General features: G+C 36.9%; 1 protein-coding gene across 1 annotated transcript in view; it reads right to left on the reverse strand.

Moving 5' to 3' along the window:
* Positions 1–23,221, reverse strand: part of MSRA (methionine sulfoxide reductase A) — a 544,359-nt gene that overhangs the window by 181,240 nt on the left and 339,898 nt on the right. Inside the window, exon 4 of the mRNA XM_027853894.1 lies at positions 268–372. Within this exon, the coding sequence (XP_027709695.1) occupies positions 268–372 (105 nt within the window). The remainder of the gene's footprint in view (positions 1–267; positions 373–23,221) is intronic.

Consider the following 23,221-nt stretch of genomic DNA (forward strand, 5'->3'; position numbering starts at 1 on the left):
GTCTCATGTTTTTCTCTGTGGGAATTCTCCCACCACAGACAGCTGTAAATGGAGAGGCAGGGGGGAATGTAGGCTTAGTCTAAGTCTGCTTTCATTCTCCTCTCTCTCCTCTTTTCCCCTCTCTCCTTCCTTGTCAATAAATGTCTGCCATCATATTCTTGAACTCCTGTGTGATTTCAAGGTTCATCTCTTCCATGCAGCTCAAACACTAATTATCCCAGCTGTAATTAGTAAGATAATTAAATACTGGCTCACTCATCACTCTACCTTGTGTCGGGTCATGATTCTCCCAGAAGACCTTGAGCAGATTCTCAAAACTGATGTATTCTGGCTGGTACACAACTCGGACAGTTTCTGCATGGCCAGTTTTCTCTTGAAAGAAACAGAAAATGCATCCAAAAGTTAGTATTTGTTTTTGAAACCAAGAAACAGGGGAAAGATAAAATGATAATAAGTATGGATGAAATGAACAATTTTTCCCAAAATGTCTGAAATAGTTTTTGTTGTGTTATTTGTAGACAAAGGCTTTTAGTTATCTTCTTATAGACTTAGAACCAATAGTTCATATTTACATACACTTAGTTCTTTCCAAAGTTCTTTCAGATTGGTGGATAGAACACTATATTTAGAACCAGGAAGGACAGGATTCAAATCATGCCTCAGATGCTTACTATGTGACCCTAAGCAAGTCATTTAACCTCTCTGAGCCTCAGTTCCCTTATCTGTAAAATGGGGATACCACTAGGGCAAAGTCTTGTGAGGCTCAAATGAGAATAATGCATGTAAAGCAACTTATAAACCTTAAGTGCTTTATAAATGTGAGCTATTATTATTGTTTCCTCACAATAACCCTATGAGATAAGCAATATAAACATTTTCTGTCCCCTTCCCCTCTTTCTCATCTTTTTCCTCTCTCTCTCTCTCTCTCTCTCTCTCTCTCTCCATCCCATTTTAAAATGAGGGAAAAGTCACATGGTTAGTAAGTGTTAGAGTTTAGATTTGAAATCAGGTCTTTTGACTCTAAAACCAGTAATCTTTCCTTGGCATCCCTTGTCCTTTTCTGTGAAATTACAATGACCTCATTATGTTCTGTCATAGACAAAAAAGGCAGCATGCGCGTGAGCACACACACACACACACACACACAAAACAAAACAAACAAAAAACCCAGATTGAAACCTGATTTCCAATCAAACCATGGAATTCTAAATAAAACCTTTAAAAGAGTTCTTGAAACATTAAAAAAACCCTGAAAACAAACAACAAAAACAAGCCCAGAAAATGTATGAAAGTGCTGTGTCATGGATACTACAAGTTCAGCTGCAATACTGATAGAGATGGCATTGGACACACAGCCTTTAAAAAACCAAGCTTATAGCTCAATTACTTTAGACAAATTAGTTAACAGAGGAACATACTTGCTATGCTGTTAACACTGTTCCAAGGGTTGGGTTCAAATACTCACTGGGGCAGTAAGTGTTTTCTCCACCTAATTTGTCTCTGTGGTAAACAACTAGTGTTACTAATTCCTGGTTTTTGTTTTTGTTTTGTTTTTTTTCCTGCAATTGTTGTCAGCTGGCCCATTCTCAAAGTTTGTCCCATGAGGGTTACTCCTTGGATCAGAAGGCCAGATGTTTGCTTCAAAGACTTTACGCCTCTGGAATTCATTTCTTCATCATCTTCCTTGATACAATGATTTTATAACCTGCTGTGAAACAACTAATACCTGTACCCTCCATGGCTGGTTATGTTGTCTCTGTATTTTAAAAGTCCATATTTCATCTTTTATCTGCCATCAAAGAAGACTTTAAAGATTTCTAGGGATGGAGCATGAGAGAACCAAGAGCATAGATTCAGGAGTTTGATGTAGCCAGCTCATCCTTTTAAAACTTTTATTTATATATTATAGTCATGTAAATTAACATAGAGGTGACTTTATGCTTAGAATCTGAATCAGAATTTTTTCCTGTTTTTTAAAAAAATTATGTAACAATACAGATATTCCATTTATCTTTTATTTGACAGTTCTAGAAATATTAACAGCTAGCAGCTAGGTGACACAGCGGATAGAGGGCTGGCCCTGGAGTTAATAAGACCTGAATTCAATCACAGCCTCACACACTAACTAGCTGTGTGACTCTGGGCAAGTCATTAACCCTGTTTGCCTCCGTTTCCTTATCTGTAAAATGAGCTGGAGAAGGAAATGGCAAACCACTTCAGTATCTTTGCTAAGAAAATCCCAAATGGGGTCATGAAGAGTCAGACATGACTGAAACAACTGAACAACAACAACGAGAGAAGACAAAGAAATTAAAAGCATGAAGAAAGGGACGACTGAGACAAAACTAGGCATATTTGTTGATATCATTATGATTTTCTCAGGGGTAAATGTAGTTTATCTACCAACATATATAGAGGAACTATACAAATACGACTACAAAACCTCTTTATAGAAATAAAGAAAAACTTTAATAAGTGGAGAGATATAATTTGCTCTTGGTTGGGTCATGTCAATGTAATAAAATTACAATACTATATAAGTCAATTTATTAAACATGATTTATTATTATTATCATCAGGTACAATTTATTAAAAGTATAAGAGCTGAAAAACTAAGTGCATGCCTAAGAAATCTCCTTCCTTCAACTGCAAAGGGAACACTGTAACAACAATTAAGAATTAATGAGAAAGTTACCATTTTAGTTTTTGTGGTTTAGTTGTTTTAGTTGTGTCAGACTCCTCACGACCCCATTTGGGGTTTTCTTGGCAAAGACACTGAAGTGATTTGACATCTCCTTCTCCAGCTCATTTTACAGATGACAAAACTGAGGCAAACAGGGTTAAGTGACTTGCCCAGCTAGTTAAGTGTGTAAGGTCAGATCTGAACTTAGAAAGATGAATCTTCTTCCTGGCTTCAGGCCCGATGCTCTATGCACTGACACCATATAACTGTACCATTTTGTACTTATGTCATTATCATCACCATCATTATATCATTGTGGGCAACAATCTGTTCTGTGAAAATGCTCTAGTTCTAAGATTTAGTTTATTGGTTGGGTTTTCAAAGCAGTGTGTATTTGTAGGAGGATGGTTTGCTGCCAGTTCATGAAGGAGAGTAACTTTCTGATGTATATTCCGAGGCAACAGGTATTGACAGGTGCTAAATTTTTATAGCCTACATTGTTCTGTTGTATCGTTTCTACCATTTCCTTTCATGACATGCATTGATCATCAAATTCTGGTTCCTTAAGGATAACACTTTCTTAATTTATGATGGTTCTGAATTGCCATCAGAAATGCTTCAATTTCCATAAACAAATCCATACGACTCAGCTATTTGTTTGACATTTCTTTATTGAGATATTGTTAGCTGATTTTGTGCAAAAGTTACCCACAAATGGCCTTTTGATTCCTCTCTTGGGGTATTAGCTATTTCACACACTCAGTTTAGAGGTAAATCACTTTCAGTTACATTTGACAAATCCAAGGGTGCATTTCTGCTATCAGCCTTTATTACTGCTCAGTGAAGTAATGACTGCTTGACCCAAAAACATTTCTGTCTGTTTTTGGCCTATTTATCATGTGGTCTTAGAATACTTATCAATCCTCTTCATACTTTGGAATAAGTAAATTTTAATTTTTTTAAACCCGCCTTAGGATAAGAGGCATTGTATTTGCTAATAATGTAACATGATTTTGTGTAGATATTTTCCAAATCATTGTGGTCCATTTTATAATTCTAAAAGTGTACCATTTTAGGACAGTTTTGGAAGTAATACATGGAATTGGTAAGATATTCTTTAAAAGTGGTATTAAATGAAAACTCAAATTTTCACATACAATCCACTTTTTATGCTCTGATGCATATGTAGAAATTCTCATAGTTTTTGGTGTTTAAGTTTGAAATAAAACATTTTTAAAAGACTGATATTGTATAGGTGTTACTTGCTTTAAACCTGCTCTTCTCATTTGTCATTACTTTTATTGTCTCTGTTATTAGTTATTATCAAGTTTGCTCTATAAGATTATCTTCATCATAGTCAACATTTTTTACATTTACCAGTTAAAATATACAAATTGTTCTTTTACAGAAGGGTGGAAAATTCATGGTTCTTTGCATTGTAGATCTCACACATAACATATGGCTTGCACGCTGGATCACAAGGCCATACGAATTAAGGCATCTGCATGACCTGGTGACAGCAGACCCTCTAATTTCAGGGGAAGTTCCTAAAGGGAGAAAGCAGTCTCTAAAGTGAATTTAAAAACCTCATGTAATAAAGTGATAGCAAATGTTACATATGAAATGGTCTAAATCAGGAGTCTGTGCTAACTTTAACATGGAGATTTAGCAGTACTACTTAGAAATATGCTTTCCTTTACTGGATATTACATTGGGCAAATTTATAGGTATAATTAGAGACTGATATGTTTTTTTAAAAAAAATCTTTGTACAGATATTACATTCAGAAAGGTTTAAAAGTAGCTTAGTCAAAGTCTTTTATAGCTGCTACCCTTAAAACTCAAGATCTCTCTGCATTGATAAACAGTGAGGTGATGCCTCTGTCAAATTCACCTTTATGTTTCTTTACTTTATTTCTCCAAAGCAGAGCAACCTGTATAAAACTACACAGTGTAAATGATCAAAAGGATTAAGGGCCTATGAACAACTCACAGTAATCCTCACATTTTATAGGAACAAACCAGTGTCCTAGGCTAATCTGATTTCTGAGATCAATCTGCAAACACTGTCTTATGCTTCACTGAGATAAGGGCCAGACTTTAAAACTATGATGAGCTTTGATCACACATGCTGTGCAAATGACATGAATTGATGTGATGTGCAAATGTGCTTGTTAAAGAGTCAAAGCAGCATAATATGTGTTTTAGCATGTGGATGAAAAATGCCTTTAAAAGCAAAGATGTTAAAAGAAATGTTGAGTTTCATTTTGGTGGGTTTTTTTTTTCTTCTCCTCCATAGGCTCTCCCTAAATACTCAGCAGGAAATAATAGCAAGGGGGTAGATTCTGGGCAACCATTGGAGACCTTATAAAACTTTCTAAAAGGAAACATAAGGTTTGGTCCATGTGTTAAAACACTAGGGATTCTGGACTAAAATCTACACAGAAGGTAAGTTCCACATGGAACCATGTGCCTTCACAGAGCAAACCAAGGTCAGCTAGCCAACTGAGAGCAAGGCCTGTTCACAATTTTCTGCACATGAGTAGTCATGTGCTCAACTGTACTATATTTAGCATGGTTGGTTTGTGATTGCAATGGTACCAAATATATGTATCCAGTTATCATGCCAACATTAGGGGCATGTTTCACAGTCCAGTTCAGCGTGGATGGCCACTTCCTTCTATTCTGTCTAACAGATTAATGTGTTTGTGCCTCCCACAAACTCCTAATTATCACTCACTCTGGCCTGTTGGCTGCTTAAGGAGGACCAGAGATTGCTCTGTTGACACCTTTCCAATTTCCACTGGTCACTTGCTCAATGAATTAACATTTTTGGAATGACCCTGATGTCATTGACACTCCCTGTCCATGACACTAAAAGGTTAAAATAAAAGTAGATGTGTGTATGTGTGTGTGTGTGTGTGTGTGTATATAATATACACACATACATATATAGACACACACATATATGTATACATATATATACATACACATATATGTATTATATGTGTGTACCATACATACACTATATATAGTTTGGTGTGTATATCGATATATATGCATACACACATACACACATATACATATGTGTGTATACACACACACACACAGTAAAATCTCTACTAAAATTCAACAATGATATGTGTCTATATATATACAGACACACATATATATGTATACATACATATACAGACACATATATGTATTATATGTGTGTATCATGCATACACTATATATAGTTTGGTGTGTATATCAATATGTATGCATACACACACATATATACATATATATGTGTGTATACACACACACACACAGAGTAAAATCTCTACTAAAATTCAATAATGATACTTCCTCCTGGGTTCAAAGGTTAAAGTGTGTGTGTGTGTGTGTGTGTGTGTGTGTGTGTGTGAGATATAGGAAGGACTGGCCTAATATCTGTGGAAAGGCTTATCATCAGAAGGTTGGATACCAGGTTGTTTTTTTTGGTTTTTGCCACATCAACTTATCTAGGACATCCATTAAGGTATGGAAGGTTAGTGACCTATGTCATTGGAGCCCTCAGTGGATGAAATTCAAAGATCTGTAAAATACTGAAGTTCCACATTTCCATATTTAATTGAAAGTTCCAGAGGAAGCATCATGCACATAGCTAACGGCCATTTCTCTATCACGATAGAGATAAAGTCTAAGCTCAGAGCAGCTAGAAAGAACAGTGGGCTGGGAGCTGTCACTAGAGGAGATCACACGCCTAAGCACTGTTGTGATGCTCAGCCAGTCACCAGTCATTTAACTCCCTGGACTGGGATGAATTTATTTGTACAATGAGGGGAATTGGACTCGATTATCTTCAAGGCTCAACATTTCTATGATTATGTCATTCCACAAAATGGGGGTGAACTGGAGAGCTTTCATGAGAGGGCAGGGCATACTATTCCTCCCTGCATTTCCAAATATGGCAGTAATATGGCCTAGGAGTAAACAAATAAAGAAATACTTGTTACTTCAAACTAAAATATCTCTGTTTCAGTTTTTGAAGTTGAGTTGTGCCATGTAAGGTTCAATTTTGGAGGTAGGGGAAGGCTTTGAGAATCTTACTTTATAACAGTGATTATCTACTTAGAAAATTACCATTACTAAAAAAGAAGAAACAAAGAGAGAAACAAAGAAAGATAAAAGAAAAAAAAAGTTTTCATATAAATGTTTAATTAAGAGTTAATAAGGAGCTGTCCAAATCCTGAAACATAGGACAAAACCTGAGACTAATAATTTTTTAACCTCCTGAGACAAAGAATTTCTCCTTTCCCCCTTCTAATTTTGTTTCATTTATAGGAATGATTTCATTTTTAAAATTCTAAATTTAGTAACCATTTACAAAAACAAACATTTAAACATGAACAAGAAAAAATTTTAAACCAAGTAAACTGTACATTTTATTCCTTACAGTTTATCTTAAATATATGTATATTCACATTAATAAGATACTAAAAATAAATATCCTGGCTGCATCCGCTGCTAACTTCTCAACATTTTCTTTCATAAATTTAAAAAAATTCTATTGTTGGTGTTCCATCTACATAATTGTAGTAAATATAGGTAGTTTTTTTGGCTTTCTTGTCTTCATCATGCTTTGGTTCATATATCTCCTTTTTATTCTTCACATTTGACATATCTTATGGTACAATAATATTCAATCACATTCATGGACCACAAGTTATTTAGCAATTTTCCCAACAGAACATTTGCTCTATGAGGTCAAGGGAAGTTTCATTTCTGTCTTTATAGCCTCAGCACCTGGCTCAGTGCCTGGCACATAGGAGACACAATCAAGGTCTGTTGATTGATTGTTGTTTAATGATTAAGGACCACACAACTCACAGATACCTTCTCAATTTCCATCTTGGCCACAGTAGCATTTTTACAGTTGTTGGGTTTTTTTTTTAAATTATGAATAATTCTGTCATGAATATCTTTGTACACATAGGTTTCTCCCTCACTCCTGTTAATAATATCCTCGGGGTATAGCCCTATCAGTGAGATGCCTGGGTAAAAGGGTACATATACAATTAGCTATACAATTATTATATATGTATAATTACTATATATGTATATAATTACAATTATTAATTATACAATTAGCTATACAATTATAGCTCTAATTGTACATTGCCATATCATTCCCCACAAAGATTGCACCAACTGAAAGAGGACTACCTCTTGGTTCAAATTTCACCTCTGATACTAACTATATGACCCTGGGTAAAACCACTTACCTTACTAGAACTCAGTTTCCTCATACGTAAAATGAGATGGCTGGACTAGGTGGCTTCTAAGGTGCCTGCCAGCTCTGGTTCTGTAATCTTATGATCCTAATTAAGCATTCCATTGATAGTGTAATATAATAGTGTTTCAATTTCTTCACAGCCCCACCAGCATTGAATTTTATCATTTTACCTATCTTTGCAAATTTAATGGGAAAAGGTGACAAATCATAATTGTTTTAATTTGTATTTTTCTGATAATTAGAGAATTTGAACAGTTTTTTTAGGTCATTATGTACAATAGATTTGTGCATCTTCTTTTGAGAACTGCCTGTTTATATCCTTTGTCCATTTTGGCTCACTTCATTCTATTAGGAATTTTATGCGTCATAGATTTACATGATCATAGAGTCCTAGAGAAAATGAGGACACTTTCTGGTTGAGGCAGCTTTGCACTTGCCTCTCAATGGTACATTCTAGGTTACAATATCAGAGTCATGACATTCCTTAGCTCAGGTACTGCATTCATTGAACCCAATGAACCATATACTTCAACAAACTTAGTTAGGGGTTAGCAACATTATTGTGATCAGCATTATCACCATCTTTTCTGAATTGCAGGGAGAGAGAAGAAAGAGTACTTGCATCAACTTACCTCATCTACTAGTCCAAAAAAGGTTTGATTATTAGAGCCTGGTATAAAACATACTGTTCTAATATTCTCTCAACACAACTAGAAAGGACCCAGATATCATGGAATCCAATCCTCTCATTTTATAAATGAGAAAACTGAGGTCTGGAGAGGTAAGTGACTATAGTAACTTTGATTCAAATTCAAGTCTTCTGACTCCAAATCACATTGTTCTAAATTAGCATATCTACATCAGAAGATTGTTTTGATCCTTACCACTTCAATTAGTCCTTGGTGTCACTGGAATAAAGGAATTTAAGGCAGTAATAATAAGAAGAGGGGATGTTTTTTGGATAGAGAGGACACCTTGACTCTGAAATTGAACTATAAGTAAGGTTGACTGCAAAGACAATACTATTTTTAGTCTTCTAAGGGTTTGTAGAGGGGTGATTATCAGAGAGTTTAATTGGGCACTTGGTATGGTCTTTCCCTCTTACATCTGCACACCCTTAATTTTATTTTATAAAGTTTGTTTCAAAAGACACAAGGAACTATGGGTGGGTGTACGGACATGGAAGATGAGAAAATGAGGCAAGAGCTAACTGTTTGCTGCTGGGGAATAAGACCCAGGAACTTTGCTTTTTAATAGGCATGAATATATGCTCTATGAGTGTGGTAGTAATGATTATATGGTCAAAAGAACACCATTTGGGAGTTGGAAGAAACCTTGGTTCAAATAGTGCCCGTGACACTTACTGTGTGAATGTGAATGAGTCACTGCTGTTCTCTGAGGCTCAGTTTTCTAAAATGTGTGTAACACTCACAGTATCTACCTCAAGGTTGTTGCAAGGGTCAAATGAGTTAATGTATATGTATATGCTTTTATATAGCACTTTGTAAACCTTAAAGTATTGTGTACATGTCAGCTATTATTTATAATTAAAATTAAGCAGCACAAGTTACCATGAAATTGCTGATACTAATGCTGATAATAGATACTGGAGAGCTAACAAATGGAAAAGAGAAAAAGAATAATTTAACTGTGTAAAAGCACTGTTAACTACCTCATTTTGGTGAACAACTTACTAATTCACTTTAAGACACAGTCTCTAGGAGTTCATTGTATCTAAAAAGGACTTTTTCATTCTAAAACTGTTTCAATAAGCAACAACTATAACAGTATGCAAAACGATAATAATGGGCAAATCCTCATATGCAAAACTGACATGCTTATTCTGCCATTAGTATGGCATGTGTTGCTTTTCCAGCACTGATCAAATGAAATAACCAATTTAAAGTACTCTGTAAACTTTGAAGTACTATATTATCACTAGTTACTTATTATTATTGTTATTGTGACAAGACAATTCAATGACTCCAGAAAAAAGAGTGAGGCTGATGACTTTATGCAGCTCTGCCTCATTTAAATCCAATTCACTTGCAGGTCAAGACATCACCCCATGATGTCATTGGTCCTCCTCAAAAATGAAGGATAAATAACAATAACAACTGTTGTTGTTTGTTGTTATCATTAGTGATAACTGTGCTAATCTACTCATATTATCTGGGCCAGCCACCTTTGTGTACAATTTTGTTGTTTTTGTTGTTCAGTTGTTTCAGTTATGTCTGACTCTTCATGACCCCATCTGGAGTTTTCTTGGCAAAGATAGTGAAGTGGTTTGCCATTTCCTTCTCCAGCTCATTTTTACACATGAAGAAACTGAAGCAAACAGGGTCACTTTGCCCAGGGTCACACAGCTAGTAAGTGTCTGAGGCCACATTAGAACTCAGGTCTTCCTGACTCTAGGTCCATTGAGCCACCCAGCTGCCATACAATGCTATACATTTATTTAGGAAATGGTTGACAATGGTTATGAAAGAACTCTATGGCCATGGAGGAGTACAGCATCACTTGTTCCAGATAAAAATCATAGCCCCAAGTTCTGTTCTGGTTGGGAAGCTGCCTGCAAAGGAGGGACTGGGAAACATTGGAGGCACCAGGGAGATGAGTGAAAAATACAAATGAGGGAACAGAGTTGGGATGTTACCAATTCCAAGCTTAGCACATAAGAGAGAAAAGGAGAATCCAGATGCAGCGTGTTAAGAGAAAAATTTCAGAAGCACTGATCAACTGCCAGTTAATGGTCAAACAACCATGGTAGATACAAGAGGGTTTCTGGGGAGTCTGCAGATTGCCAACAACATAAAAGAAGCTTACTTGCCCTAGAATTTCTAGAAGCTGTCTTCTTTATTTCAGAGTTAACAGGCTTTGGCTGACGTTGACACTGACTCAAGGAAGCTAGTAAAGGAAGCCTTTTAGAACTAATACTCATAGTCATGTTACATGAGACTTTTAATATACGTGGTTAGTTTGGGGGGATTGGAAGGTCAGGGTAGGAGAAGGAGGATTAGACTGGGAATCCTTGTATTCCAACCTTGGCTTCTGCCACTATGTGATTTTGAACAACATGCTTCCACTGTCTGGTCCTCAGTTTTCCTATCTCTAAAATAAGGGGTTTGAATTAAATGGTCTCTTAGGGTTCCATCTCTGTCACTCTAGGCTTTCATCTTTCCACATAACAAGGAGCTATCTTAAAACAGGGTACTGTTGTGAAAGGCCAGAAGTTTATAATCATTATATTTAAACATAACAAGGGTGTTACATTGTCCAGGAGAGTTTATTAGCATGTATAAGAGTAACACTAATAGACAAATTACTTATATTAGCAGTACTAATAACTAACAATACTAATAACTGATATATTAGTATTACCAATAATCCAATATTAATTTACAAAATCACTTTAAGACATAGTCTCTAGAAAAATGTACACAGAAGGTCTAATGTATGGTTCTAGCAGTACATATGATGCAAGTAAACCTCAGAGAGGTTATGGGAATTACCAAGAGTTGCATACCAGTCAGTGTCATAGCTAGAACTCCAGAGTAGGTCTCTCTGACTCCACGTCGTATGGTGTGCTCTTTTCAATATACCACATAGCTCTTTACTTTATATGCTACATATTAGAAGAACAATATAGTTTATTTCTATTGAGAAAAACAAACATTAAAAATTACATTGACAGTAGTGTACTATAAAACTCAGTTGGAGACTTTTTGTTTAATGTTCCTCTGCCCTCCAGAAAAACATACTTTGGGGTTGAAAAAAAGGGGGAAAAACAAACAAACAAAGAAGAAATGCCACATTGAAACCTGCTCTTACTAATGCCCAAGCTGATTACACAGATTTCCAGTAGAGCTACTTGAATTCATCTGAAGATAATGATAATTGCCCATTCATTTTGCACAGAAACAGCATTACAGTTATTGATTTTTAAAATCTGTGGGTGGTATTGGTATATTCTATTGACTTGCATTATGTACTATTTGCAAATATCCCATACACAACCAAAGAACCACTGTCTTTCCTTATTTGGTGATCTCAAAATGTTTAGGAATAAGCCATAATTTTATATTCACTTAATATATATTTACTTAAAATATATTTGACAAGAATGAATCGAGGAATCAAGACTTTAAAATCTTGATCTCTTAGCATTGTGGTTATGGGCTGTTTGGACTGGGCATATCCCAAACTATGGCCTATGTAAAGTTAAATTAGGTTTTAACACATCAATGGATCTGTGGAGTTGCAATAATGCATTTCTCTCATGATTGCAATTATCAATCCAGCCATAACTTCTCATCCTGTTCAATTCTTATATTCTTCCATAGATACTCCATATATAAGATACTCCATACAAGATCCACATGACACAATGTGTGAGAGGTCTTCTTCATCTCAGTCTTTTAATATTTTTTTTGTATCAATGGAGCACTTGGGAAAACATCAAAACAAGTCAATAATTCAATGGGAAAAAAATCTTATCAACCTTTTGATTGTGTATGTTGTGAGGGATGGGAAAGGACACCAAAGAAGAAGCCAGTTGACTTAATTTTTCATTTCTGAACCAGTTGTGGTATCACATAGTCACAACTTTGGGACCATCTAGATGATCCCAAAATAACCAGCTGATTCACTCAAATAAGAGGTCAATTCAAAAGCTGTAGGACTGAATTGGTATGCTAATTTAATGAAAATGGTTAATCAATTTACCCCCTGGAGAGATAACTACTGTTTCATTTTTCTACCTGGAAAGTGATTGTAGTAAAGTTTCCCTATCAGAAGTACTATGAGGATTAAAATCCATAAAACAGTTTAAGGTCTGAATAGGCTAACTTGAATGGGGATATTCTAAGGTAGACTAGAACTTTCAGTCACACATGGACAATGACAATTAGAGTTTATTTCCAATTCAGTTCAGATTATGAAACTGTAACTTGTGTATCTATTTCTTGGATTTATCTTAAAAACCAAATAGATTTAATTTTCTAGACATTCCTAAGACTAATTTGCAAATTTTGTGCATTGGTACACCTGATTATTATATGAATTTTCAAGTGATTTGTAGATTTTAATACTCAGAACACTTCAGGTAAGTACATTTTATGATAGCCACTTTGAAAATTAGGAAAAGAACTTCTATTTAAGGCTCATGAATTGAAATCAGTTTATTTTATGTTCAATTTTTGTGCTACATTTGGATGCTGTTTTTTGAACTCTTTCTTCCTATATCTCATGCCAGTTATAAGAGATTGACAAGGAAAATCAGTTAAGAGGGGAAAATGGTAATAATTAAAATAAATAGTCTATGAAGATTTTTTGTCAAACATTAGAGAAGAGGTCACTCAAAAAAGAAAAAAAAAAGTAAATACACAGAGGTGACAAGGCATATATGTATTTCCTCTGATTGGTGAATACCAAACAAGTAGTTGTCATTCTAGGGACATTTATTATTTTTGCTCCTTTATCCTCTTCCTCTTTCCTCCCTCGTTAGGTCCTCTCCCAAGAAAAGAAGACAAAGGATTGAAGATATAACTGAGCAGAGATGAAATGTATGCAAGGAATTACCTAAGAAGAAAGGAATAACGGTGATGGGCAAAGAATGTTCAATTTGGACTCAAAGGACCTGAGTGCAAATTTTTTAAAAATTCTTTTAAATTTATTTATTTTTAGTTTTCAACATTCGCTTTCACAAGATTTTGAGTTCCAAATTTTCTCCCCATCTCATCCCTCTCCCACCCCAAGATGGTATGTATTCTGTATACTCCTTCCCCTAAACTGCCCTCCCCCCCTTTTTTTTAATCCCCTTCCCCTTCTATTTTCCTGTAGGGCAGGATAGATTTCTATACCCCATTTCCTGTATTTTTTATTTCCCAGTTGGATGTGAAAACAATTTTTTTAACATGTGCTTTTAAAACTTTGGGTTCTATATTTTCTCCCTTCCTCCCTCCCCACCCACCTTCATTGAAAAGGCAAGCAACTCAATACAGGTTATACATGGGTAGTCATGCAAAACACTTCCATAGTAGTCACATTGTGAAAAACTAAGCATATTTCTTTTCATCCTATCCTGCCCCCAATTTATTCTTTTCTCTCTTTTGACCCCGTCCCTCCTCAGAAGTGCTCGCTTCTGATTACCCCCATCTCCAATCTGCCCTCCCCTCTAACATCTCCCTGCTCTCTTGTCCCCTTCCCCTCCTATTTTCCTGTAGGGTAAGATAGATTTCCAAACTCAATTGGGTGTGTATGTTATTCTCTCCTTAAGCCAAATTTGATAAGAATAAGATTCACTCATTCCCTCTCACCTTCCCCCATTTCCCCTCTACTGTAAAAGCCTTTTCTTACCTGTTTTATGTGAGATAATTTACCCCATTCTACCTCTCCCTTTCTCCTTCTCTCAGTATAATCCTCCCTCACCCCTTCATTTTATTCTCCAGATATCACCTCTTCATCTTCAACTCACTCTGTGCCCTCTATCTATCTGTCTATCTATATACATACATACATACATACATATAATTTTTTTCCCTCCAACTACCCTAATACTGACAAAGGTCTCATGAGTTACAGATATCATGTTTCCATGCAGGAATGTAAATTTTTCCAAGTCAGTTGTTTTTCCAATGAGATATTTCACATTGTTTTCTATTTTTTCATTCTTTTGGATTTGTTTTACAGTGTCTTGATTTCTGATAAGATCACTAGCTTCTAATTGCTCCATTCTAATTTTTAAGGAAGTATTTTCTTCAGTAAGCTTTTGGACTTCCATTTCCATTTGGCCAATTTTGCTTTTTAGGGCATTCTTCTCCTCATTGGCTTTTTGGACCTCTTTTGCCATTTGGGTTAGGCTATTTTTGTTTGTTTGTTTGTTTGTTTGTTTTTGGTGAAGGCAATTGGGGTTAAGTGACTTGCCCAGAGTCACACAGCAAATGAGTGTTATGTGCCTGAGGCCAGATTTGAACTCAAGTCCTCCTGACTCCAGGGCTGGTGCTCTATTCACTATGCCACCTAGCTGCCCCCAGGCTATTTTTTAAGTTGTCATTTTCTTCAGTATTTTTTTGGGTCTCCTTTAGCAAGCTGTTGACTTATTTTTCATGATTTTCTTGCATCACTCTCATTTCTCTTCCCAGTTTTTCCTCTACTTCTCTTACTTGTTTCTCAAACTCCTTTTTGAGCTCTTCCATAGCCTGGGATTGATTCATATTTTTCTTGGAGGCTTTGGATGTAGGAGCTTTGACTTTGTTGTCTTCTTCTGGATGTATGTTTTGATCTTCTTTGTCACCAAAGTAAGATTCTATGATCTCTTTTTGCACTGCTTGCTCATGATCCCAGCCAATCACTTGAATTATAAATGCTTTGTTAAGATAGGGGTCTGCTTCCAGTGTGGAGAATGTACTGTTCTAAGTTTCAGGGGTTTTGTGCAGCTGTTTTCAGAGATACTTCTAGAAATCTATAAATGTTTAGTTCTTCCAAGGTGGTAGGATAAGGGGAGAGGTGTTTACTCCTTTCCTGGCCTGTGCTCTGGTCTATGAGTGACCACAGGCAGTCTCTTCTGCCTTGGAACTGTGAGGAAGATTTCCTCTCCACCACCACTACAAGCTCCACCACGCCAGCACTCCTCCTCGCCCCAGGATCGCCACTCAGAACTGTGACCGAGATCCAAGCATGGGCAAAGCAAGAGAATCCTGCACCAGCAGAGAGATCCCTGCAATCCCTCTCTGATTTGCCATTTGATTCCCCCTCAGTCTGTGGGCCAGAAGCAGCCGCCACCCCAGGGCCAAGCTTGGGGAATGGGGCTGGGCCCACGCTTCTCTCTCACCACAGTCACAAACTTTTCCCACTGACCTTCTCAGTTGTCTTTGGCATTCATGGGTTGAGAAGTCTGGAAACCTCCACAGTTGCCGTGATTCAGTCCTCTGAGGCCTGTTTTGCCTGCATACCCACGTGGCACTGCGCTCCTCTCCCAGCCCAGCGTGAAATGCCTTTCTGTTTAACCATCCAGGCTGCCTTGGGTTATAAATTTGTTTCACTCTCTCTTTTTGTGGGTTCTGCTGCTTTAGAATTTATTTAGAGCCATTTTTATGGGTATTTGGAGGGGTTTGGGGGAGAACTCCAGCAAGTCACTGCTTTTACTCTGCCATCTTGGCTCCACCCCCTTCCTGAGTTCAAATTTACCAACTTAACTTACTACCCCTGTGTACTTGGGTGAGTCTACTAATTTGAACCACTTTCTCTCCCTTCCCCTTCCGCATCTATGAAAGAGAACTATACATATTTTTTTATAAAGGTATTCTTTTTCTTTGGGGGGAGAGAAAAGAAAATCTTGTTAATAAAAATGTTTTTTAATAAGATGAGAAAGTTGGATCATATGGTCTCTAAAAGCTCTTTCCAGCTTTATAATCTGTGATCTTGTATAAAAAGAAGATGGCAGAAGGCCTTACAGAAATGATCAGAGGACTACAAAATTAGAGCTGGAAGGAACCTTATGTGGTTATCTTGTCCAATCACCTCAGTTTACTAATGTGGAAAATGAGGCCCAGAAAGGGTAAGTGATTTACCCAAGGTCATACAGCTGTCCAGAAAAAGGCCTGGGATCATTCCCTAAGCCAGAGGTGCCAACTTTGGGCCCTGTAGGCAACATGCTGATTTAGAAAACCACAAATTAATATATCTTGTGCTACATTATATTTTCATTTGTTTTGTTAAACACTTCCCAATTACATTTTCATCTAGTTAAGGGGGCACTGGGGAGTTTTCTGTGTGGCATAGTCCTCACAGCCTAGAACGAAGTGGCATAGGGAAGATAAGAGAGGGCAAGCTGACAATACTCAAGTGGTTGAATAAAAGATTCCAGGCGTCTACAGTGAAGCTAAATATAGAGCAAAAAGAGGGAGAGAACTAAGACTAGGAAGGGTTGAAAATGAGAAAAGAAAAATACAGTTGTGTATCTTAGGACTTGAATTTGTTCTTAAAGCTTTTTAAACCCCCAACAAATGACAGTTATTATTTTAGAGCATTGCCTGATTTTGGAGATTGTTTAGAAGGCCACTAACGTTTCAGCAAGGAGACCTAGGCTTCTCTGATTATTCAGCCTAATCACAGATTCTCAAGGTGAGCTTGAGCACAGAGGCTCCATCTTGGATCTGAGTTAAAGCATGTGCCCCAAAGCCAGAAGCACAGTATGTGAGAAGGGCATTCTAGCATCACCTCTTGGCGACTGTAACTCAGGGGCTGAGCCACTCCTGATCAGAGAGACCAAACCAAAGGCAGGAGCGGAACCTTTGCGATAGTTACTTTTGGTAGGTTCACCCATAGTGATCTCATTTATATTGTAACATTTTCACAGAACCAAAGAATCTCAGAGTGAGAAGGAAATCTCTCAGAGACTGTCTAGTCCAACCCACAGAGGGAGCAAGAATCCCCTCTATATCATACTGGACAACTGACCTTTGCTGCAAGACCTCCAGCAAAGGGAGAATGAGCAGTATGCTGGAGCCAGTGCAGATGGCTTGAGGGCCATTTGTTCAATTTTCAGTGTGAACGTTTATACCTTGTAAATCAATAAATGCTACAAATCAGGGCTTGACTTATACTTTTATTGATTGTTTAGAGTAAAGAAAGTGATGGAGAAAATGTTAATAATGCAGATTAAACTGAAAATGTGTTGTGAATACATTTTTTTTTGTCTAGTTGTTAAACATTTATCAGCATATGGGGTGGGGTGAGGAGGAAGGAGGAGCCATCCTGAGGTAGTCTATTCCAGTTTTGGATTGTTCTAATTTTTAGGAAGTTTGTTTATAATTTGGGGATAATAATACCTGGCCTGGAGTCAGAAAGACTTGAGTTCAAATTTGGCCTCAGACACTAGCTATGTGACCCTGAGCAAGTCTCTTAACTTCTGTTTGCCTCATTTTCCTTATTTGTAAAATGGGGGTAATAATAGTTGTGAGGACCAAATAAGATAATAATTATAAAGTACTCAGCACAACACCTGGCACACAGTAAATGCTATATAAATGTTAGTTATTATCATTGTTATTGCTATTATTTTTACTTTACATCAACCCTAAATTTCTATCCATTGCTCCCAGTTCTGTCCTCTAAGCCAAGCAGAAAAAGTCTGATCTGTTTTTTCACATGGCAGTCCTTCAAATTCTAATAAGATCTTATTCCCCACAGCCTCATTTGTTTCTTACATGGCATGATCTTTAAGCTCTTCACCATCCTGGCTGCCTCCATCTGGACTGTCTCCAACTTATCATCTCCTTTCTAAAACGTGTCACTCAGAAATGAACTCAATACTTCCTAACGTATCACTCCCAAAATTTGACCAAGTATGATCTGAAAAATTAATGAATGACTATTAATGGAATCAAAAAACTTTAGAGACCATCTTATCCAGCCCCCTCATTTTGCAGAAGAGAAAACTAAACCCCAGAACAGTGAAGTAACTTGCCCAAGGTCACACAGATAATAAAACTGAATATAACTCTCAGTAACCTGATTTCAAATCTAATGCTTTTTTCCCCACATCAGTAACACTCAACCATTCAGTCCAATTTTATAAGTAATAATATAATAATATAATTTTTCTTTTTTTCTTTCTTTTATTTTGCTTTAAAAAGATTACAAAGACAGTGAGAGATGTTTAGCATAAGGGGTTAATTTCTTGACAATTAATAGAAAACATTAAAATCCACATAGTTTCATCATTTCTACTCTACCAATTAGTGGTAACCAAGCATTCCTTAATGACACAACCTTGAATATAAAATATGTCAGTGCTTATTAGTATAAATGGCTTGGAATTATGTTGTCTATGAAAGCACCATGCTAAGACAGTATCAAATGCAGCAAAGTACACATATCTAATAAGCTTCCAAAATGCAGTTAACAGAAAACTCTCTTGGAAAAGATGCCTGGTATGTGCTACAAGGAAGAATGATATGAAATACAAACAATGATTTGATTCTATGGAGTGGAGTTTCTTTTTGAAATTTCACTGTTTTTTTTTCCCCCAGAGTAGAAACCTTGACCCCACCCTGCAAATGAAGTAGGAGCAAACACGGAAAAGGAACAAAGATGATGGATGATTGCCATTATCAAGTTGGGAGCCAAACATCTGAAGCTTACAACCAGGTACAATAGCCAAGGCTTCTTTGACACATTTCTAATTACATTTCTTTTTGCCTCTGAGGTGAAAGCACAAAGCAACATGAGACTTCTCTCTAAGCTCTCCTGGGTTGCCCTAAGGGGCTCTTGAAAAATAGAGGAATGTTATTTGATTTGACAATGGAAGCCTAAGTATTATCTTAAGAAAGTATGGCATATATATCCTCAAAATTGTCTTTAATGCATTGAAACTATATTTGAATTACAGAAATGCATTAATAGCTAAAATTATTTATTTGTTCTTTCTAGTGAATAATAATTTTTAATTTGTACTTATCAAAAATGTTTCATCCAAGGAAACTAACATGCTCTAAAAACATTCTCTTCTCAAACACCTTCTGAAGTAAGTACAATTATTCCTAATTTGTAGATGAGCCAAGGTGGAGGTTGCAGTGCAGAAACAGTGGAGCCAAGATGGAGACTGTAGCGCAGAAGCAATTATTGGCTTGCTCAGAGAGTAACATTTGTATTTTGTGAACCACTGTAAACCCATTTTATTAGTTATGTTTCACTAATAACCCTGGAATCTGGTCCTAGTCACTATTTTTACTTAAGAAATAAGAAACTATTTCTATATGATAGCTAAATATGTGGACAGAAACTAAAAATAATGCAAATTCCCAGGTGTTTCTAAGAAGTATCAACCCTAACAAATCTTATACCAGGTGGAAATTTTGCTAGTGACATTATGATAGTGGCTATTGATTTTTACATATATTTCTTTGGTTTCAAGCACAACTATTTCTGTAATCCTAGAAGCCAGAAACAGCAATGGTAACACCTTACTCAATGTAGATATACCAGTTTACATTGGATTTCCTATGTTTAGTGAGCCTTTAATTGTCTCACATTAGCATTTTCAAAAGACCAAATACTTTTCATCCCTTGAAAACCCCTCTACCTATGACCAGAAAGACAAAATTTTCAGAAGAGTTAAGAGACCCTGAGAGTGGGTCCTCCCTTTTTCCCATGATAATGATCCCTTGAGAGTAGAGAGAGAGAGAGAGGAGACCAGTTATCCAAACAACTATTACCTTTGATGAGTTTGAGTTTGCTAGTGTATTTGTGGGTGGAGAAAAAGAATCAGGGAACTTGTTGAGATGGATTATACCCCAGGATAGAGATAAGGGAGTCTTCCAACTTTCATTTCACTCTTCAGTCCACTGTACCACAGTGTAATTTGAGTATTCCCAGAAGCACATGGCCCTTACAAACATCCCAACTGTGGAGTTGTAGAGTCTCTGCCCAGGAAAAAAAACCTTTTTTTTAAGGAATCTTGGGAAATGGCTAATCAGATTACCAATACCAAGGGAATCCCTGACACTGACAGATAAAGCCCTGGGCTAATTGCTTCCAGCTTGAGACACAGCTTGATGTAACCTAGATCTTGACAGGCTAGAACAGTGGACTGAATTTAATAAGATGGAATTTAATAGGGATAAATACAAAGTCTTACACCTGGGTTCAAAATATCAATTCCACAAATATAAGATGGGGGTGTGTGTGTGCATAGTTAGACAGCAGTTTGTCTATAAAATATCTGGGAAATTTAACAGACAGCAAACTCAACATGAATCAACAACCTGATACAGCAACCAGGAAAGCTAAGGCAACCATAGGTTACATGAAGAGAAATATAGATTCCAGGAATAAGTAGGTGGTAATCCTATTGTACTCCATCCTGCTCACAGTGCATCTGAAGTACTATCTTCAGTTGTAAGAGACACATTTTAGGAAGGACACTAATAATCATCAATATCATCAATAAACATTTATTAAGTGCCTACTATGTGTCAGGCACTCTGCTAAAATATCCAGAGGAAGGAAACTAGGATGGTGAAAGGCCATGTCATATGAAGATTGGTTAAAGGAAGTACAGACACCCAGACTAGCGAAGACTCAGGGCAGGGTGGAGGGGTGGAGGGACATGACAGCTGTCAAATAGTTGGGGGGCTATCATGTCCAAGAGGTATTCAATTTTTTTTTTCTGTTTGGACTGAGAGAACAAAACCAGACGCACTGGGTGAATGTTAGGAAGAGAAAAACTTGGGCTTTATATCTGCAAAAACCTTCCTAAGGATTAGAACTATCTCCAAGTGAAATGAGCTACTTGGGGACACATTTGGATCCTGCTCATGGGAGGTTTTCATGCTAGAACTAGACTTGTCATGGCCACTGTAGTGAGAAGTTTTTTTTCCAGTTATTTATGTTCTTCCCTTTACATGGGCCTTTGCCTTTCTTTGACTCTCTCTGTGGTGAAAGAGGCTCTGGTAACTGTAGTTTTGTGGCTGTTACTGATTTACATCCTACTAGATACTTCTGTTCTGAAGCCCCAGAGTTTTCTCCTGTCATCTCTGGGACACACTAGAATCACTGGTATCAGGGGTGAGGGCCCAGAGGTACTATCTGCTAACTAGATGACCTCGGGCCTGTTACTTCTCCTCTCTAGGTTTTAATCTCCTTACCTATAAAATGGATCAATGATCTCGTAGTTTTCTTCCAGTTCCAACAGGCTATGATTCTGGGATCTTTCTTAGTGCTTAACCAAAATGTCTTACCAGGTAAAAGAATCAATCTGCTAAGACATTACCATTTGGCTCAATATTATTCAGAGAAAGAAGGACCACTGCTCTGTAACTTTAGTCTTTAAAGGGATATTGGTCAAAAGTGACAAGCTGTCCATTGTACAGCTCAGTTTACCATTTGAGGAAGCTGTAGGAACAAGTGTCCTGGGAAGAAATGGTGGGTCCTTAAAGGTCCTTAACAAGGTCCTCTTCCCACTATTGGTATTATTATTATTATTATTTTTCTTTTTTGCAGTGCTGGTTCAGCTCCCAACAGTCTCAGGAAGAGCTATGTAGGCTCCTTAGGAATGAGTGTATACCTGAGAATCCACCTTCCTATCCTCTGGGTGAAGCTACTTCTCCTTAGCTTGAACACCTATCAGGGTAAAGCCGAAGAGCTTTGAATGACAAGCCATTTCCCCTCACTAAATTTCATCTTCCTCATCTGTAAAATCAGGGGGCCAGACTAGATGGTGCTCATGGTCCCTTCTGCCTCCATGATATTATGACTAAAATTAAAATGGACATCATGATATTCACCTTTCTGCTGTCATGGTCATCCTCTCCATCCTCTCCATTTGGATAGGTCTGTACAATGGCCAAAGCACTAAGACGTAACAATATCTCTTGAGGAACTTTTAACTATTTGTTGATAGTATGAATCTGGATTTCCAACGTGTACCACACTCACCTGAGCCCAGCAGGGAGATATGGCTAACGCCTGCATTAGCGATTTGGATCCTCATGGGGGGTTGCTTTAAGATGCCTTGCTTTGTAAGAATTCTAATTATAACATGAATAGAGTTGTCATTTCAGCATCCCTGTCCCTTAGCTGCTGACAATCATTTGAGGAGAAAGGTGAATCCTTTAAGCACCAGTAACATCTTCTTTATTTTCCAGATTCTTCCAGCTTTAGTAACATTTCCTCATCACATTCTTACCCTCAGAGCCACCACTTTGTACAAATCCTACCCCCTTCCCTCTTATCTTAGATTACTGTGACCAAGACTGTTGGCATTCTTCCAACGGTGTCCAAGTTCTCTATCATAACTGTTAATGAGATTATTCCCCAAACTTAACTGAAAAACTAGTCTTGTAAATTAGTGGTGTCAAACTCAAATTGAAATGAGGGCCACTAATTTGTATATGAGGATCTCTGAGGGCCACTTGTTGAATTAGATTAGAAATGTTATGCTATCTATGTTTTATTGTATTTTTATTTATTCTGTTAAATATTTCCCAATTATATCTTAATCTCATTCTGGCAGCATTTGGAAGTGTTGCTGGTGGCCACAGGTTCCATGTTTGACACCTCTATGTAAACCATTGGAGTTTAGGCAACTGGAGACTGAATGCCTTGGCAGACTACACTCAAGAAATCACATTTCTAGATATCTCCTTAAAAACAAGAACACACATTTATAATAATAAAATGAACATTCACTGTAGGAAATTATTAAATCAAAAACACATTTACCGCTATTAGATAATTCCTTTGCATGAAGATCTT

Source organism: Vombatus ursinus, unplaced genomic scaffold (genome assembly GCF_900497805.2).
Source record: "Vombatus ursinus unplaced genomic scaffold, bare-nosed wombat genome assembly UNPS02010219.1, whole genome shotgun sequence".
NCBI classification, from domain to species: domain Eukaryota; kingdom Metazoa; phylum Chordata; class Mammalia; order Diprotodontia; family Vombatidae; genus Vombatus; species Vombatus ursinus.